This window comes from Microtus oregoni, unplaced genomic scaffold (genome assembly GCF_018167655.1).
Source record: "Microtus oregoni isolate MIOR12 unplaced genomic scaffold, Mior012 000050F_004, whole genome shotgun sequence".
Lineage (NCBI taxonomy): Eukaryota > Metazoa > Chordata > Mammalia > Rodentia > Cricetidae > Microtus > Microtus oregoni.
In genome coordinates this window covers 699,568-720,509 of record NW_024543228.1, presented here as the reverse complement: position 1 = coordinate 720,509, position 20,942 = coordinate 699,568, and the positions used below count along the sequence as shown (strand labels likewise).

General features: G+C 36.9%; 1 protein-coding gene across 2 annotated transcripts in view; it reads right to left on the bottom strand.

Moving 5' to 3' along the window:
• LOC121436870 (protocadherin-19) overlaps positions 1 to 20,942 on the bottom strand; it is a 100,359-nt gene that overhangs the window by 16,143 nt on the left and 63,274 nt on the right. Inside the window, exon 4 of one of the 2 annotated variants that reach the window (XM_041636774.1) lies at positions 18,202 to 18,374. In XM_041636774.1, coding sequence (XP_041492708.1) covers positions 18,202 to 18,374 — 173 coding nt within the window. The remainder of the gene's footprint in view (positions 1 to 18,201; positions 18,375 to 20,942) is intronic. The other variant, XM_041636773.1, reaches the window with a different exon arrangement.

The window sequence follows — 20,942 nt, the reverse complement described above, 5'->3', positions numbered from 1 at the left end:
GATGAAAAGACAAATAAGGCTGACCTCTTGACATTGATGGAATAGTTAAAAGATAAAAGAAAAGGACACCGAGCCTTAAAAATGTCTAGCAATGTAGAAGAGCAATTCTGTACACCTCAGGTGTAATTACACACATAAAGAGAAAGCTCTAACTCATTGGGAGCTATGGAGTCTAAGCTGGTCTCATCCTTCACTATGTATCCAACTATTGCTTGAATATAAAGCAAAGGATGCTAAGAAACACTTTCTCTTAAAGACATCACAACGTTAGGCTACACTGATGATTCAAATGCCACCGAGGTCATTCTTTTGTGTTGTATTCACATTAAGATTCAAGTGCTATTTGGAAAGGGGAGAGCAATTTGTTCATGAAGTCCCTGGAAATAATTGAGACCTTGAAGAAACAGAGCTTTGAACGGGTAAATTTTTATGTAGTTAGTAGGAAAGAAACAAAGGATGTGATCACAGGGCTCTGAGCAGAAGAACTACTGGTAGGGGAAACTATGAAAACCTAAACAGTAAAAACTGTGTTTGGTCCCTGGATTCTCAAGTGGAGGCAAGGTGCAGGCAGACCGATATAGTTACAGGGTTCACACAATTGTTTCAAAGACTGGGCCTTGAATACACCAGAGAATGTGAGAAATGCTATTTCACGTATGCTTGTTTTTCTTCTTAGGCACAGAGCTAATGTCTTTGTTACAGATATGATCCTTTAACAGAGGGAAACACGGACATGCAGAATATGTTTAAATTCAAAATATAGACTTGAGACAGGAAATATTAACAAGAAGCCGAATATGTTAACTATGCAGATTAAATTGAATGAGGCACTTGGAAGAGGCAAACCAAAGAGGTTGCACCACTCACATTTGGAAAGGCAGTACTAAGTTGACAGTACAGAATGTTTTCCCATTGATTAGCTGGAAGCATAATGTGAAAAAAGAGGCAAGGACAAATAGAGAAGTTGACTTTATATTGTAAAAGCAAGAGAAAGGCATGATAAGAGGAAATCCCAATAAGGAAAGTGAAATTATAAAATTAAAGGCCAGGGAGATAGAGAAAGTCAAAACGCCTAGAGAAAAGCAGCATTCACTTTCTTAAATAGAGGTGCATAAAACTAAAACAGAAAGATGGATAGGCAAGAGGACCCTTTAAAATCAAAGTAGGGAGCTTATGACAAATGAGGACCATTTAATTCAAGGACAAAATATATTTATGGTGTCTTATCCTTTATTTCTCCACTAAAACCAAACCAGGCTAAGTTCTTCTCATAGATCAATATCTCAAAAAGGCTAAACAATGAAATCCCTAGGAACACTAAGGTAAATGCAGTTCTGAAAGATCGCTAAAGCTCACATACCATATGTATTAAGTCCCCAAAAGACTTAAGGGCCTTCAAGGTAAATTGGAACAACCCTGGTCATAGGATTTTGGTAAGTATAAAATATAGGAAATGGGCTAGTAGTCCTGAACTAATGGCAAGTTAAGAAATCAAAGGAAAGAGCTAATCACTCCATTTTGAGAGAGGCAGTGGCAGCTGCCAAAGCCTCAGAAAGGAAACAGCTGTGTTCTTCACTTAGGGGAAAGACCTAATTAAGTTGAAAATTGTGAACTATTCAGAAATGGTGAAGGAAGATGAGAACAAGAATTGGATGTATAAGGAAAAGAGGACCACTTCCATTAAAATACACACATTTGAAAGCTAAACCCTTACAAATAAGGGCCAAAACGAAGGAAGAATCTCACAATGTTTAACACAACCTAAATTGACCAATGTTTTTTATCTCCATGTCCCTCAGAATAATAGAAGGATTTTTAGACCCCAAAGCCTTATAAGTAAGTATTAGATTTCCTGACCCCTCTTGTTCTTTAAAAACAATGAGAAGTTCAAATTTAAGAGTTCCCCCAATAACCTTTTCATGCTAAATAAACTCTAGTAAGCTAAATAGGACATTAGCAACAGTGAGCCTTTCCAAGTCACTGACCCTACAATACAGATAAAGTAATGAGGGCCTCACAGAGAGAAAGAGAAGTCCTGGAGATCACAAAGGGAGTTAGTGCAGATCCAGGACTTCAATCCATGTGCTTCAACAGGACTCCCCCCTCGCCATATACACAACAACAACAAAAATAGATAGATAGATAGATAGATAGATAGATAGATAGATAGATAGATAGATAGATAGATAGATAGATAGATAGATAAAAAGTGGGGGAGAATTATAAATCCAGGATGACCATTTACAACTTACCAATATATACACTATCATACGAAAAGCCTGGCATGGTAGCTCATGCCTGTGTTCTTAGCTCTAGGGATGTTATGGTAAAAGGATCATAAATACAAAACCATCCAGAGATACAATACAAGATCTGTTCTCAATGATGCAAAAGCTAATCTAGAACGTCTATGCCTCAAGAAACCTGTGCTCCAATAGGCCGAAAAGAGACTAGAACCATCTGATCCCAAAGAGCACAAATCAGAGGAAATGATGAGGAACAGAACTAAAAAACTGATTTTAGCAAGCATCAGGGGTGGGCTGGGGGTAGGGTATATACCAATGGGAGCAAAAAACCAGCCAGGATAAAGTAAGAAACAAGAAGGGTCAAGCTGAGAGTCAACTGGCATATTGTGGAAAACAGGATTTCCCATGCCACAGACAACACAGCAGGCCAACTCAACGTAAAATGTAAGAAAGGGAATGGCCAGGAACATGAGGATGCTGATGCTGTAGATAAACCTGGTACTATCAAACATGACCCTTGGAAGACTTAGAGCGAACCCATTATTTGCCCCATTTCTGAGCAATGCTTCTTACTCCCTGCTCTTTTTGACATCATGCTAGGCTCTGCTGCATTTTCCTGAAGCAACATGTCTTCCAAACAGGAGGAGGCAGAACTTTTTATACCAAAGATAAAAACTTTCTGCCAATCCAGTACCCTTGAGACTTCAAGTCAAAAAACAATATACAGAAAGCAGAAACTTTCTTCTGATCTGTGTTCTGTGTTACAGCACAGCTATCATCTGTAGAATGGCATGGATGAGAACTTCCCTGGGGACCAAACATCAGTAGATAACTTATATTATTTAGTAGTGTTTAGAATGAATTGATGAACACTTGCTCATTTGAGATAGCCTCTGACCTGTGTGGGAAACTGGAAGAAGAAAGAGGGAAAACTAACTCCACCATATAAAAGTAGCTACAAAAAATGTTCAATAAAGGATAACTGACTCAGAAAAACCGAGCAAAAAAAAATTCTGTGTAATTGACTCTACCTCCATATTCTATAAAAAGTTGTATATGAAGTGGTCCCTCAAAGGAAAGAGCATAGAACAAAGCTATCCTGAAGAAGGAGGCTTAGAGAAAGACCTATACAAGAAACATCAAGATAAAAGTATATAATGGGAAGGGAGGGAGAGAGTGTAGTTAAAACAGCAGTGGCCCCATAGAAGAATGGGCTTGATGTCTTAGTTTCAGACAGATGAACTGTGAGAGCTATGACCTGTTAGCCAAGAAGGAGGAGCTGTCATAATCTTTAAGGCAAACAGTGACACTTAACAACTAAGAAAGAAGGAATGAGCAGGCAATTAAATCCACTGTACCCTTAAGACTTTTTTGATCCCTAATACTAGGGTTAAGAGCCTCTTCTCTTGTAGACCTTCACCAGATTTTAGCTTAACTGTATTTTTTGATAGACCAGTGACCTGCTATTTCAATTTGATTTTTTTTTACCCCAAGCTTTATGACATTGCCATTGAGCTCCTTCCAACAAACGAATGCCAAAGGGAGGAAATTAAGATGAAAGAACAATTACCCATCAAAGCAAGCACACCATACCATCTGTTAACTTGAATATGGCACTCATTACAGACCCACTGGCAAATGGCTAAGTGCTCAGGAATCTGAAAAGGTTGCGCCCTGAACCCAAAATCAGATAAAAGGAAGCTCAGCAGTCTTTAACAATTATCAAGCCCCTCTCTCTTCCTGCATTTAAAAATTAGGCGAACCATGAATTAGCATGGCAAAAACGCACATAGGTACTGAAGCAGTGACAAGTAACGAAGAGATTAGCACAGATCAAGCAAGGATATTCACAGAACAACTTTGCCTGTATTATAAAGTGGGCAAGAGACATGGACGAGAAGGGGGAGATGAAATCAAGAATAATTCATCGGGATTCTTTTGGTAATTTCAGTTTAAGTGCTTACGAAAGAATAAGCATTGTGCTAAATGTTTGTCATACATTACCATCTTATTCAACTCTCACCATCTATCTCCCTGGCAAATCCTACCAATAGCCTGCATACACAGATCTGAAATTTGGGCAGGCATATAACATGTTTATAGTCACACAGCTCTTAATCTGTGGAATGTAATGAGAACATGAAGCCTCTGACTCTTAGGTCAGTGCCCTTGTTGGTAAATGAGATCACACTGAGATGAAAGCATTCAGGCCAACAGAACATGAAAGGGAAGGACACAAGGGGGGAGGCAATCTAGCAATTTTATTCACAATTACAGTGTCCTAAGAAGAGATGATACATATAAACATCACTATGGTTATTGATTCTAGCCATACTACTCCTCATTCCACCCTATAAACAGATAAGCTGAAATTTTGAGAGGGTAGTGACTTATCCAAAGCAGCATAACAAACAAATAATATAGAAATTGCAAGTCCTTGTTCGTACTGAGCCACATGCCAGAAAATTATTTTAGGGATTGTAATTATCTTTTATATTTTGCATATAGCACATGGATTTAGATTTTTAGGTCTCGAGAAGTTATGTACTTTCAGCTATATTTGTCATGGAATGTCAAATTATGAAAGGAAAATTATTTTCACAGTGAATCTGCCTTTTTAAAACCATGGTGCTGATCCCTGTGTTCTAAATTCTTTGTGCATGTCCTTAATTGCGCACAGTTCTCTTTTGTCCCTCCTTTCCATTTGCATATTGACAAGTACAAGTACATCAGAAGGTCCTTCATAAGCCACAACACTTTATGCTGCTAAATTGCAGCCTGCTAGCTAGACTCAATAGCATAGAACCAGTAAGAGTGAGTCACATAACTTAAAGTAATACAAGACAAACAATGCTAAGGAATGCAAAGGTAGAATTAGTTTTTCATTTATGATTTCGTTTATATTAATGGCTGTCTCCTAAGATTTTAAAACTTTGTAAGATCCTGTGGTTGACTGGTTTTTTGATTTGTTTGTTTGCTTGTTTCATTCATTAACAAATTCACTTTTCCCACTACAAAAAAGGCAGAAATCCAGAGGCACATAAATTCCCATCATTTCTCAGATGACAGTGTCCCCATGGACCTGCTGTGAGCTCATTCGTATGGCAAGGAAATATGACCTTTCAGGTAGGAGCTGGGCAGGTTTCAGAGTATTGTTAGAAGAGAAAAAAAGAACAGAAGTGATTCTTTATATATTTTTTATCTTGGGGTGACCTTTTAGAAGAAAACTATAAATGAAAGATATTTTATTTTACTTTGTGAAAGTCTGACCATGATGCAGGAACAGGAATAACAACAAAAGAATCACAATGGTATCTGCCAGTTATCAGCCACTTGAAGCAAGAGGAGAGGAGGTAAGGGCAATATGGATGATCCCAGAGACTAAACTGTGCATTTTTTGACCTAGGAAAGGCTAAGTAGAGTCACTGCCACCAGAGATTTGCTTACATCACAAGGGTGCCAGGATACATGCATTTTTTAAAGTTAAATTAGCCCAGACTTCACTTCAAATCTTTTGTGGACATCCCACAATCTTCTCTGTCTAAAGAGGAGGCTGGTTCACAAAAATGACTGGATAGGAAATGGAGCCTTTTCACAGCGACACATTGCACAGTGAGTAAACCAAGTAACAACTATCAAATGTTCTTTTGGACACTGCTAGCTCTGGGTAAACTGGTGAAGTTGTCTGGACTCCCTTTTTTCTTTGCATTTGCCTCTTCTAAGACTCTATTCAATACCTAGAAATCATCCTCCCTGCATCCCCTTCTAATCCCCAGATTGTAACAATATCTAATAGAAGGCATTTGTAACTTAATATGAATCTGAAAACATACATTCACTCTCCTCCTATGCAATGCCTGAAATTCAAACTAGAGTCATAAAATGCAATGTGCCAGCCTCAATTCAAAGGATCCCAGACAACAGCAAGCAGATAGGGAGTCTGGGAGAGGAGGAATGCTGATATCAAACAAATTGGAGAGGCTAGTTCACTGACTCAATCTATTGTTTATGTTTTGGGTATGTAATACATAAACATCACTACATGTACATGTTTATGTAACTACATGTGCCTTTAATCACTACTGCCCAGCATGGAGTACTATTAAAGTATTTGTATTCTCTCATTAGAGACAGCTCATAATAATACACCATGTATTTATAGAACACAGTCTATCTAGAAGACTCCAATGAGAAGCAGAATACTCAGTCTTACCTATGAGAGTTAGTTACATCACATATACTAAAAGAAGTCTTGATTATATCTCATTATATCACTGTCAATCTTGATTTGAACCACAGATAAGAGTACCTTACTTCATTTCTCTCTCATCACTTCATTCTAACATTCTGTACATTTCTCAAACTAAGGGTCTAACTTTATCCTCACTTTAAATGGTTCTCATTCTTTGGATTTTTTTAATTCTATGCTTACTACCACTTACAGTTGCTGTGATAATAAATAATATATTATAACATGTTACTTTTCATAATGATTCCAGAGACTGTTAAGATTCAAATGTTCTATATTAATGGCAGTGGAAATTTAGGATGCCATAAAGACTCTCAATAATTCTGCAAGTTGAATATGTGGTTCCAAACCTGAATTTCTGGTATAATAATTTTAAGTGCTAAAGGAGCTTGGATGATGATTAATAATGTTCTCCTTGAAGATGTTCTAATTTTCTAAATCAAGTAAGATCCTGTCTAGCTTTGTAAATCTCATTTAAGAGACAGCTAATTTCTCATCTAGATATTCAGCCCCACAGAATCTGCAAATCGTTTATTTTAGATAGTATTTATTTAGAATACAATAGAAAGAAACCACTAAGAGGTGCTGCAGATGGATAAGCAAAAACACAGGATCCAACATATTTCATATGTTCACAATGTTATTTCTTTATAATGATAAATTTATTTGCAAGTGTTACAAATACCAAAAGGAGTGAAATGGGGAACTATGAGAGACAAATAATACTCTTTTCCATCTTCTCTATCCAAATACAGTATTTTGAATGGTGGGAGGATCATCTGAAAACCTATTGTTTTGAGTTAAGGCACACTTCAACTTTGAAGATGTTTCTTCCTTCCAAAAGTACAACACTCATTCTTTAGCTCATGGTCCCAAAGGAAACAAAACACAACTTTAACTTCACTCATGCAATCAAAAGAAATTCAGTCCAAAACACAAGGCAGACAGACAGTCTAGCAGGCTGGCTGTGGCTAGAGCCTGGGAATTGGACTGTCTGACCATATGACATATATATGGTGGCAACAATCTGCTGTTAATTTCTGTACTATCAGAATCTGGAAAACATTGGAAATTACAAGACTACAAAAATTTTCTGGCATTTTACTTACCAGAAAAAAAATACAGATTAATCACTCACACTTTACTTAAATGGTCAGTCATTTTCCTTCATTATGAAAATTGCTATACTAACACAATCCTTAACATGACTTGTGTTTCTTTGGGAAAGACTGAACAGATAGTTATAAATGGTCACGAATTGGCATCACAAAGGAAACACCAAAAGGTAAATAGGAGACGGGGAGTTTAAATGTTAGTTTCTTGGTGTTTATTCTGGTTGGTAGTTTAATTCAGTCTGCTTACAGATTCATTAGCTGAATAGATTGATTAGCAGCTGAATCGAGGAAGCATTAACTTGCTGTGTTAGCAGAAGACTACTGTGATTTGATATACCTACCCTGAAGTTTACTGGGGTCCAATAGTAGTGTTCTCTACATCTAAAAAGGAAGGATTCCCTTCCATCCAATTTCAGTTTAAATCAATTCTAAATCTGAAAGTGTTTGGTGAAGCCCAAAGAGGTATAATATACATTGGCAGTCTGCACAAACAAAGATCTGCCTATAGGTCTTTGAAATTCACTTGGTGCTTAGGCATTGCATTTCTGAGTTCTCATTTTGCCACTAAGCAAAATCACCCAGTATACAAAAACTCGGGCTTAATAGAGAACTCACAGATAATCACTCAACTTTTCTGAAATGTACAAACAGTTTGATGAACATTGAGTCCAGAAAAATAATTTGTACTTTGAGCTGCACTCTGGACTTTGTCATCAATTTGTATTCTGACATTAATACAGCTGTTCAACTGTTTTGTACATCCGTTTTTCTCACAGAAAGAAAAATAGAACAGATATTTACATGCAGTATGGCTGTGAGATATAATAAATGCTTGAATTAAAAGGACTAAATTTTCTAGCTAGTATGGCAATAACGAAAGTTTCCCAAGTTTAAAATAATTTACTGTTGCATATCAATAATGGTTCCGTTTCTGTCTCTAACTAGCCTTGGTTTATCAGCAGGGTATAACCTGACTCTTAGAAGCTGGAGGCATTTTTTGTTTCAATAAGCTCATTTTTCAATTAAATTAAAATCAAAACCATTCTTTTGGTTCATCTCCCAGATTAAAGCTAACTGACAGCCTCATTAATGATTAAAAACAGCAGGTGGTGATGGCTTGGAACAGTTTGACCAGTCTAAACATCTTGGAACCTACATCATTCCCCTTCTCCCTCTTTTCCATGTATTAAAATGGAAAGATTCTGTTGTTCACACAGGTTGGTAATTTTACAGACCGAAGAGCAGGGAGGAAAGCAAATCCTTTATTAGAAGGAGAGAAAAATACAGAGATCGAAGGAACGGCAGCAGAGAAGTTGGAAAATACATCTCTGGCACAGAATTTGAACTTGCACACTAACACCTGGGAGGTTGCCTTGTTATAATCAATTAGGGCTACCAAGTTTTCCCAGGTAATTAGAGCAACGTATGCTTACAGATTTTCACTTTAAAGAAACAACATTATAAATTATCCTTTTATTCAAACCAGATTTCAATTATTCCCCCACAAGACTTATAGACTAGATTCTAGGCTACAGGTTAGAAAGCCCCTAGGGCTTAACCAATTGGGCTAGGAGGCCATAAATGTGTGTGTACAGCTCCAACTTCAACCCTATTGAAATTTTTCATGTTAAATTCAGACAGGATTTTAAGTACTCTCATTTGCCACAGAAGTGGGTATTACTAAGAGTAAAAACAACAAAACTTACAATTAAATAACGTCTATTATGTTTTTGTTTAGCAGCCTGACTGTTTGTTGCCAAAACTTGTGAAGGATAACAGAGTTTCTGATTACAGGGACCCTTAAAAGAAAAAGTGTCTCTCAAAAAGCCTCTTGAAGGTGACAGTGTGAATTCAGAGTTCATTTTCTGATAAACTCCTTTAGCACCTCTTGGAGTCAATGCCTTTCAAGTCACCTCTGCTCTCTGCCAGTAATCTTTTTGTCTCTGCCCCACTCCCACGTTGACTGGGCTACAGGTTCGGGAAACCATATCCAAATTGTTATATGGAATCTGGAGATTTAAACTCAGCCCATCGTGCTTGAACACAAAGTGTTCTTACGTATTGAGTCATCTCTCCAGCCTCTCACTGTTTCTCGAGTAACTTTGAAGAACAATTTTCTATTCTCTTCACTTAGCAGAATAATTGTTTTTTTTAAAATATTATACTATTCTTCCTAGTTACATAAAAAGTCTGTAATTTCCACCAACCTCGAGTTTTACAAGGTCATGTGTGACCCAAGTCTAGATTATTTAAGCCCTCTGAAACCAATCTACAAGAGCATGTGTATAGTACCCTAACAAGCAATGCTCCTCATGACCCTAAGACCAACTTAACTCTTATCTGACCTGGTACTTGGTGTTGTTACCAAGCTGGAGTTTTATTGTGGAGAAAGTCTTATATGAAGAAAAAGTGAAAACATTGCCTTATGGAAAGTTTACCTTTTTAATGTGGACATATCAAGAAGCTTGCCCTAGCTCAATATGTACTAGCAATGAAACATCAAATGAAGATAGAGATTATAAACACCAGGGAGAAGCCTAATTATTCATTAAAAAATGTATGGCCCTGGAAGGTTATTATGGTTCTTAACCATATTGTTATAGACAGAATATATATTACAAAATATTTCACAAAGGATAATGATATTCCTAGTTTAGTGCATCATTGACATGTAAAATAGTCAATATTATAGCCTCTTATACTATGGACCACAATCCCATATAGGTTTATGTAACTGAATGTGGAGATTGTAAAAAAAAAATGCCAATAGCAAAATATTTCTGGACACACAAAAACAACCAAAAATTAATTTGAATCAAACACGTGTTTAGTCTGAGGTGTTTTAAGCAGTGCTCGTTCACACTGAATCCTGAGCAGCATTGCAGCCCTGGTTCTTAAAGCACAGCATGTACACTTCACACTGTGTCTACCATGATGCCGCCCAAGAGCAACTAGCACTGCCCAAAGCACCCTTGGTCAAAGTATCAAATGGTAAGAATTTCTGGGTTTTTATTGCACTGTTCTAGAAACATCATGACTTAGTCACACAAAACAAAGGCTACTTAACAATTGTCTACCATTATTCCTCAGAGTATATCAAATTAGAATATTTTTTAATCATATCATCTTAGAATACTTTATTTTGGAAGTTGATGTTTGAGTTTCTGACTTGAGTTTCTTTCTTCCTTCCTTTCTTTCCTTCCTTTCTTTCCTTTCTTCTTTCCTTCCTTCCTGCTCGCGCGCTCTCTCTCTCTCTCTTTCTCTCTTTCTGTTTTTTTTTCAAGACCAGGTTTCTTTGTGTTTCTTTGGTGCCTGTGCTGGAACTAGCTCTTGTAGACCAGGCTGGCTTCAAACTGACAGAGGTCTTCCTGCCTCTGCCTTCCCAAATGCTGGGATTAAAGGCATGTGCCAGCACCGCTCGGCTTTGAGTTTCATCTTTTAAAAGTCATTAAATGAATTTTGGTGTGAGATTTAGGATATAATACTGAAGAATTCTGAAATGGACATAAACATACGTCTGCCATTCTGTGCTATATATTTATGCAAAGCAGTTTTCTCTTCATTAAGGATTATAAAATCAAAGTATTTCTCAACTTTGAAAAAGCTAAGATTTTCTGTATCCTGCTAGTATAAAATATTCATCCAATATTTAACACTTTATGGAAAAATAAATAAGTACATTCATCTTAATCATATGCAAATTTCCTTTCATTTTTATAAATGGCAAAATTATGTGTATGCAAAGATAAATTTTTAAAATAATATTCTCTATGATTAATTAACAGGAGATGTTTTATTTGTATACTTATTTGATGTACACATAGACTTCAAGAACTTTAAACATTTTTAGAAGTGAAATAAGGTCATGAGTGGAAAAATTTAAGAAGCCAATATTGTGACTTTTGTCTCATCTACTACACTCTTGGCAGCATATCTATTCATCATGGCCCACAGAACTTACTTTTGCATGAAACATCTGGAAAAGATTCACCTAGCAAATCACCCAAATAGAGCATAATTTTATCTAGCATACAATCTTGGGGTCTGGCTTCCTGCTATTTCTCCAATGGAATCCCATTGCACAAAAAAAAGTATCTTTTAAAATGCATTTTGCTTTCCAGTTCAAATGATCTTAATTGATTTCTTCATTGATCATATGGCAATCTCTTCCACACTGGACCATTTATGCTATTGGTCCATAAACTCCTACAGAATCAAACTCTGAGTTGCCCATTGTGCTCCCTTTGTATAGTCTCTACCCTCTAGTGCTTAGAAACACTAAAATTCATAATGAGACCTAAGGAAGATATCACATGGCATTCTTTGGATAAATGATAAATCTTTTATCATAACTGGTATTAATAGTAAATGTTAAAATGACCTTGAATATAAAACAACTAAAATTTCCAAATAGGATATTTAAAATCTTGTGTATGTGTGTGTATTTTGTGTGTGTGTCTGTCTGTCTGTCTGTGGACTCATGAACACATCTGTCTGTCTGTCTGTGGACTCATGAATACATGTGTGCACACACATGCACATTAATCCTATCTGAAAGAAGATAAACATCTGGTTTTATTCTAAATGTCTTGCATAGAGAAACTGATGACAAAATGTAAAAATAAATTTTCTGATCAAAAGGCTTATACCAAAATAATGTTAGTGGATAAGAACAACATGTATGTTTCCACTAGCTAAGAGCAACTTTTTATTGCAATGACTATCTTGTCAAAAAAAATATAAATAATGCTTTTGTATGGATCCTATTATCTAATACAACAATGCAGTTGAAATAAATAAAACACAAGCTCTCACCTCTCTACCTAACTTCAGTGTCATCTTTGACACTGGGAAAAGATAATATTTCTGAGTATCAGAAAAAAAGATGAACAGGGCATTGAATATCCAAAAGCCATCAAGGTAAGAAACCTATCATCCTATGGTCAAATTGAACAAAGATGAACAGGAAATTCAACCTCAGAGCAAGTACATTTTCAAAATGTTTTCTAATATTACTGTGCAAATTAGAACATCAAAAAATATGTGTCGTGATGTTTTCATTAAATAAGATCTTTCTTAGTCTTTTGTATTGGCACAATATTGACAATTTTATCATTGAGGTCATCTAAGTAGACCCTAAATACTGCAAAGTAAAAATATGGTACTTTGGTTGTCAATAACAGCAGAGTTAACACAATCAACTTCCAGTGCCATATACCTCAAAAATATAGTCAAGTGACAAATGGCAAGATGGTATAGACTTTTACAGCCAAGCCTGATGGACCGAGTTCAGTCCCCAGCACTCATATATTCATATGGTGAAAGAATAGACCCAACTTTCCCAAGTTGTTCTCTGGCCTGAAAAACATGTTTGTCACTACATCACTACAAGCTTGATATCTCTCTCTCTCTCTCTCTCTCTCTCTCTCTCTCTCTCTCTCTCTCTCTCTCTCTCTCTCTCTCTCTCACACACACACACACACACACACACACACACACATATTCACAAATATAATAAATAAATGTGGTATGATTTTTTAAAAATATTTGGATGAAGTATTAATGTGTTTTGTGTATGCATTATTTCTGCTTAATGTCAAAATAGTATACTACCTGGGGCAGAATGAATAAAGATGAAAGATACATATGTAGCAACATTGTAAACATAATCTTATATTCAAGTAATTAAACATTTCAGTGGGTACATTTGCAAGAAGATGAAGATATTTCTAAAAGTTTCTACTGGAGGAGAACTAGGGAAGAAATAACCACATGAATTGCAGAACAGTGTATCTATCCTCAAAGATGCTAATTCAGGTCCAGGGGGATCTAATCAACCTCTTTGTTGAAGTAAAGATAAAACTTTTTGACAGCAAATGCTATTCTGATAAAATGGAATTTTCAATTACTCTATGAACATCTGGCCCATGCTACAATTTCTGGAATCCAGCAGCACATTTCTTTCCAATGTCACAAAATATTCTCCACTGAGAACTCCTTGTTTTGCCAAGAGATTAATTGAAATGAGTGTTTGAAAATGTAGTGAGGTGAGAGGAAAGTCTGGGGATAGATAAGGAGATAAAGCTGTCCAGTCACTGAATGATAATTTATTTAAAAGGCTAAAGAAAATGAAATTCGATGCTGGTGATAGAGTGTTGAGGGTACAAACATCTTAATACACTTGTAGTTGACATTAATCTGTGCATGGGGTGAAGACTATGGGACATTTTTATGACAATTTTGTAGTAGTAGTCACATTAGATGCACACCAACTTCTTCTGATTCATGTTTTACACGCAAATATGTTGAGCGATATTTAAGTGATAATCTTAATAAATAAACAAATTAAGTAAAATGCAGAAGTACTTAACACTTTCCAAAATAAAGCACTGATTATCTTGCATTTGAGTGTGTTTGGATGTGAAAACTAGATCAACATCACTATAAATTTCTGTGCATTGCTTCTATTTGGTACCAATTAGCATGGGAAGGAAACCAACTCAGTGTTGTAGCAAACTCCAAACTAGGTGCATATTAGAGCAATTACAGTCATCTTTTCAGTAGATGAATTTATAATCAATGTTTAAAATCATAACGAATGAAATTGAGTGTGATCTGAAACAAATTACTTGGGCTTGGAACTAGTGTGCAGTTCTGAGCTATGATCCCCATAAACTTCAGTTTCATATTCATATTACACAGTTAAGCATAATTCAATAGCCACAGCACTATAAATGACCTTGCAAAAAAAGGTGAGAGGGCAGCAAGAGGTCTACTAACCCCATCACTACTCTCAGAGAAACATTGACTACAAAAAGATTCAATCTGGTAATGCTTTCAATTACGCAACAAAACCATGAGCCACTGACATCTTTCTTCACCCTACTTGTCAATTTCAGGGACTTAAGGAGTCAATATTCTTATCTTCTCAAGAAGGTGGTAAATTCACTGAATAAAATCAGAGAGGGAAAGCACTGGTTAAGAGATGAGATTGTGACTCTATAGCTCAGCATCAAATCACCTCATGAGCCAAGTTAGAAGATAAGCCTGCCTAACGTGGCAACACTTAACTTGTTCTCAAGGTACTTTGAGACCAATTGAGAGATAATATTCTAAGAAGGACCGTGTGTCAAGAGAAAGCACATGTTAAAAAATGTTCCATTATCTTCCTTTCTGGGAAGTCACAAGATCCACAGGACTGGGGACAAACCGAGATAAGCCATATTAATTCATGGACATGATGGATGACAAATAAATCTGGAATTCTGTAGCAACCGGGGAATTAAGCTCAGCAAGTTCACCCACCACCTGCCCTGTTTTCAAACTCATTAAGAAATGCCAGGGTTGAAAGTAAGGTAGACAGCAGAGGCTCTTAACATTCCTTTGTTGCTATTCTGACGCAGCTCACAAACATGTTTGTGGAAATATGTAATCAAAAACACAATCGGAACTCTCCAGTGACTAGGGTTTTGACCTTTAAATTTGAATGTCTTTTTAAAAGTCTCCTACCTTCATTGAACATAGTGATTCTGGGGTTTCTATGCATAGGAAGAGTTTCATAGAAAAGCTACTGAAAACTACGACATTTGGCCCTTTACTCAAGACAGAAAATCTCCCTGCCATTCACATTGAGAATTCTTTTTTTTTCTTTCTTTTTTAATTATTTTTTTAATTTATTTATTTATTAAGGATTTCTGCCTCGTCCCCACAACCGCTTCCCATTTCCCTCCCCCTCCCCCGATCAAGTCCCCCCCCCCCTCATCTGCTCGAAGAGCAATCAGGGTTCCCTGACCTGTGGGAAGCCCAAGGACTGCCCACCTCTATCCAGGTCTCGTAAGGTGAGCATTCAAACTGCCTAGGCTCCCACAAAGCCAGTACGTGCAGTAGGATCAAAAACCCACTGCAATTGTTCTTCAATTCTCAGTATTCCTCATTGTCCGCTATGTTCAGCACCACATTGAGAATTCTTATGCTGTAGCAAAGTTACAAAAATACTGAAGATACTTAGAGCAGTACAATGAAACCCAGGTCTCCAATGTCTCTTGAAAAGAATGAACCAAATATAATTTGTAGCTTTCTAAATATTGACAATACAATATGAACCCATATAGCACGTCATTCCTGCCTGCTCAAGGAAAAATTATAGGTGCGTAAAGTCATTTTAGTTTGATATTCCTGGGATTTCTCATCAAACACATGTTCCCACATATACAGAAAAAGAGGCAATGCTAAAGTTAAAAGTAGGAATGTCATAAGGAAGACCCAGTTATGACACCCAAGGTGAGTCTAACTCCCCAATACAGTGATGTTAAGGTAACCTTTACTGGTTACATTTGGTGTGATGTTGCAATGGTTCTCATAAACCAGAAGAAGTATCAGATTCAGAACTTTGCCTGGGAAGTTCAAAATCAGGCATGTTTGGGGAATTCACCCAGTGAGTGCCTTTCAACTACTGAGCCGAAGGATAAAAGAAGATGCCCTTCCATGACTGCAGGTTCAAGGCAACAAATGTTTAAAAATGTTAAATGGCTGGAAAAGCTGTGATGATTTTCAGAGAAATATAATCAACCCAAGATAGCTGGTGACACGGTTCCTGTGGCAAGCCTGGAGATGATTTGGAATACCACAGCTACATATCATTACAAAACCATTGGAAGTTGTGGGCTATCACAGGTAAAGACTGAGATGCAAACAAGAGTTTAATTCCTTTTGCCACTCAAACTGGAAAGGACCAGGTCAAGGGTTGGCTCAAAGTTTAGTCATTGTCAGAACAATAAAAAAGAAAGAAAGAAAAAAGAAAAGAAAAGCATGTCAATCAAATACCAAAAAACAAAATGTAAAGATGTTGTCAAAATGGTATACCAAGAAAAAATGTGTCTACAGGCACGGATGTGTGTGAAGTCATCACTTTGTTATGTAAGAGAGTCTTTGGATACTGTCACATATTTGTTTTCTAATATTCTTACTATTATTCAATCTATACAGTACGTAATGCAACCCGTTTGTAAGAAACACTCGGAACATCTAGCTGCAACCCACTGATATTGTTTTCCTTGAGAAATATGAGAAAAAATTAAAACAGATGTTGGTCCAGCCAGGCATAAAGCGAGAATCAATTACAACTATTTTCTTTCCTGGAGTCATTTCATTTTGGAGAGCATCTAACAGAAAACCTCCCTGATCTCAACAAAGAGCGCATTTCTTTGAGATACACATGAGTAGGAAATGATACATATCTGTCTGCATCTTCTGAGAATTAAATTGCCTCTGTTTCAGCTATAAAAATGTTTAATTCTTTATCCTCAGTCATATAGGAAGATTTCCCAGAAAGTATATTATCTCTGCAGATGTCACCACTCTCCAATTAAGGAAAGAAGCAGGGTACAATTGGTAGTGACCTCTCTATATTATAGACTTTGACACTTGAGTCTCCTGAGGAGGGAATGGATTAGACAATTTAATAGAATCTACAGTGGCTACTTTTTTCCATGAAGAAACATTTTGTTTTGTGAATCATGCATTTTTTGGATTCATTTAGAAAACCAAAACAAAAGAGTTTAATGATGTTTACAGTGAAATGAGACAGCTGACGACCAGCACGGAATTACCATATTTTGTTTTCTCATCTTTAAGACTTTTAGCAGTAGGACTTCCAGCTGAGCATGAGACTAGCTTTTCTCAAGACATAGCCAAGCATTCGGAAGCTTCACTGAGCCTAAACACCAAATTGAATTCATACTTCTTAATTGGGAAAGACAGGCTGTTTGCATACCATGTTTACATCAGTAAAATATTGAAAGTGACATTTGTGCCCAAGTCTGTATGAACAATCTGCCTTAGCTGAACTCTGCTACTGTTTTCAGAACCTGGTTTCTGCCTATCACAGTTTTAAAGAGCACCTCTCTCTAAAAGTGCTTGTGCCTGGATTCATACAAGTAGATTCTCTTCCCACATGGGGATGTGGCTCCTGACATGTGCTTTGTGACTCACTCATCTCACAATAACAGAAGGCTTTGTATTGACTCAGTCACATTCTTTTGACCTGTCTACCCTGTAACCAATGGCACGGGCTTCTTCAGTAGCTCCATGGCTTTGGAATAGTAGTCCTGTAGGCAAAATGGAAAGTCTAGCATTTTCTATCCTCAGGAAAGACTACAAAATCCATGGGCAGAGAATAGTCTCTGGGAAAAGTTTGCTAGACTAGTAGAGAAATAAATCCCACCCCTCTGGTCTCATTAGAGTTGCATTCTATGCAATTTAATTGATCAGCTGAATTCATACACTATAGCATAACAGTCATTTATTCCTGATGAGAAAGCATCTGCTTACTTCCTATGGGCTCAAAGCAGTTATTATTTAAAAACAATGTGGATTCAGTCACCTTATAAAATTCCCCAACATTACATAAGAAGGTAGACTTATCCTGATAGATGTTGTAACACCTCAAAACTCTCGATATGCTGTTAACACGTGAGCTAAGGGAATCCCTCCATAATAACATGTGCCCTGCAGTAAAGTAACACAATATGTCTAGAAAGATTCTTGGTTCTTTGGAACACATAGTTTCGACTTAACGTTGTCCATCCCTTACCATGGTCGGGCATCTGAGATCCCATGGAGGTCACACTGGTATTCAGCACATCGTTCAAAGCAGTATCACAGTACAGGCTCCTCTGGACATCATGCTCGCTGTCAGTCTGGTCACTCTCCTCATGTCCACTATCCTTCAGGCTGTTGCCCTCCAGGTCCTTGAAGGTGGAGCTGCTGAGTTGAAGAAAATATGTTAATTTACAACTGTGATAGATCTGATTTTTAAAATCTTTCCAGGCCAGGATGATGTCAGCTCTGTAAGGAGGCCAGCAGGAGCTAGAGTGTCCAAAAGGGAAAAAAATATGGAGAAGAGACATTTCTGTTTGAAGGTAATACAACTTAACAATACATAGAAGTTCTCAACATTGGATGTTGATACAGCTAATTATTTTTATTTGCTTCTTTTTAGTGTTACACAACAGACAAGGACGAACAAGACAAAAATCTAAAAGCACTTTTAAAGAATGTCAACATTGCAGTTTTTCTATTTCAATACAGTTAGAGTCAAATAGATATAGCCAATGTTTTCTGAGAAATTACAGTTTATGAGTTACTATTTTAAGAGATCAACATTAACTTTTTAAGCCATTAATACTGTACAAGGAAAAGGTGCTAATAATATTACTACTTGCAGGTGAGATAACAGAGATATATAGAAGTTAAATAACTTGCCCAAGGTCACACTGCTGGGGAAAAAAGTATAGCACATGTAAGATCAACCCTTGCTTGTCAAGTTTCAGTACTTAAAATCTTAACTATTATGAAAATTGCTTCTCTAGAGATATCTAATAATCACCAACTATAAAAAGCAAAAATGGCAGAACTTGAAATAGTATAATTAAAATTAAAAGGATGATCAAGGTTGGAGAAACCAGGTCAGTTTCCTAGTTGTTTGATTGCTTGTTTTGTTTTTAAGACAGGGTCTCATTCTGTACATCAGGTTGACCTGGAACTTGATACACAGCCCACACTAGTCTTTGAACTTGGGATAAGCCCCTTCATCAGCCTCCTCCTGCATCCTGGGATTACAAACCTAAACTGCAATACCACATGTCTTCCTGCCAGTTCTGAGTAAAAATGGCAGAGGAACCAATTCAAAGAAAAGGATGACTGACAGGAGCTGAGAAAAACAGTTGGTACATGGAATGTGTTGGGGATAATTTTATGTGTCAACTTGACTGGACCAAGGGTAATCCAGGTAGCCAGTTAAGCCTTATTTTGGAATGGGTCTTTGAGTGGGTTAGCTGATTGAAGAACTGAATAAAGCATGGATCTTTTCCCAGTATTGGTGGGACTCATCCAATCCATTGAAGAAGACCTGAAAAGAACAATAGGCAAAATGTTGAATATTCTTTCTGCTTGAACTGGAACATCAATATTCTTCCATATTCAGTTCTCCTCATTTCCAGGCTTTCAGGCTCACACTGGGATCTCTACAACTGGGTCTCTAATTCTCGGGCTTTCAAGTATACCATCATCTTCTCTGGTCTTCTAGTTTATTGGTGACAGAGCACAGAAATTCTGAATATTCAACAACTGCATGTATCAACATCTTAAACTGCATGAGTCAACATTCACAGCCCTGTCCCTCGGGGACATAAGAATATTCACTACATATGGTAAAGAGCTATGCCATGAACACAAGGATACATTGCCACTCTGCACATTTGTCCTAAAGGAAGCACACATAAAATTAACACATGATCAACCTGGATGTTGAATCCTTGGTGGCATAAGCATAAAAAGTGAAAGCTCAAGAGAGCAGTAACTGGAATAATGAAATGAAGAGTTTGGTGATGGGAAGCACTAGCCTGTTAGTTAACTACTTCAGAAAATATATCTGAGCATCAAAGTCACTAAAATCCAGTCACTCAACAGTCACGCAATTCCTCCAAATTACGTCACACAGATAACTCAGTCCTATCCACCTACCAGAATGCAGATCTATTTAAGAAAGTTCTACAGTTCTTTCGTGATCAAAAAGACCAATTGGAAACTTATGATTTAAAAGTTTCTCACCGTTTCCACCTTCATGGCACAGACTCTGTGGCTTTCTGTATATACTAATTCAAAGTTTAAATAGATTCAAAGTTTATATTTTAGAAACAAAAATTGGCCCTGCCTACAAGCACTCATATACCTCAAGAGAGAACAAATGACCTGCCTAGATGATATTACAGGCTGTTCCATTCTATAACAAATATTAGCTTTTCAGCCTATATCATCTGGTTTTGAAACATAACGAAAAGTTCTTTAAATCCTCAGCACAAAAACTGCCATGTTAAGCCAAAGATCTCAAGTCTAAATTGAATGCATTTCAGCAGTTGCCAAAATTTGCTTGAGATATATGATGGCGAATGAAATAGTCTAAAGACAAATGTAATTGGCCATCCCTTAGAATAGAGAATCTTAATCTTGGCACTATTGAATTTTTAGGTCACATAATTCTTGGTTGTGTACGTTCTGTGCATTATGAGATATTTAATTGGCCTATTGGCCTTTGCCCATTAGATGCCAGTGATGACCACCACCAAGTTTAACAGTGAAAAATCTCCTCAGGGAGACACTGCCAGATCACCCTCAGTTAGAACAACTTGATACATTTTTTTTCTCCAGTATTCTTGTAATATAGCGTGCAAGAGAAAGCACTGAACTTGGAGTCATTAGGGCAAGTAATAACCCAAAATCTGCTATTTTATTTCTATGTCTCTGGGCTCCACATATAATCCTCACAAGATCATT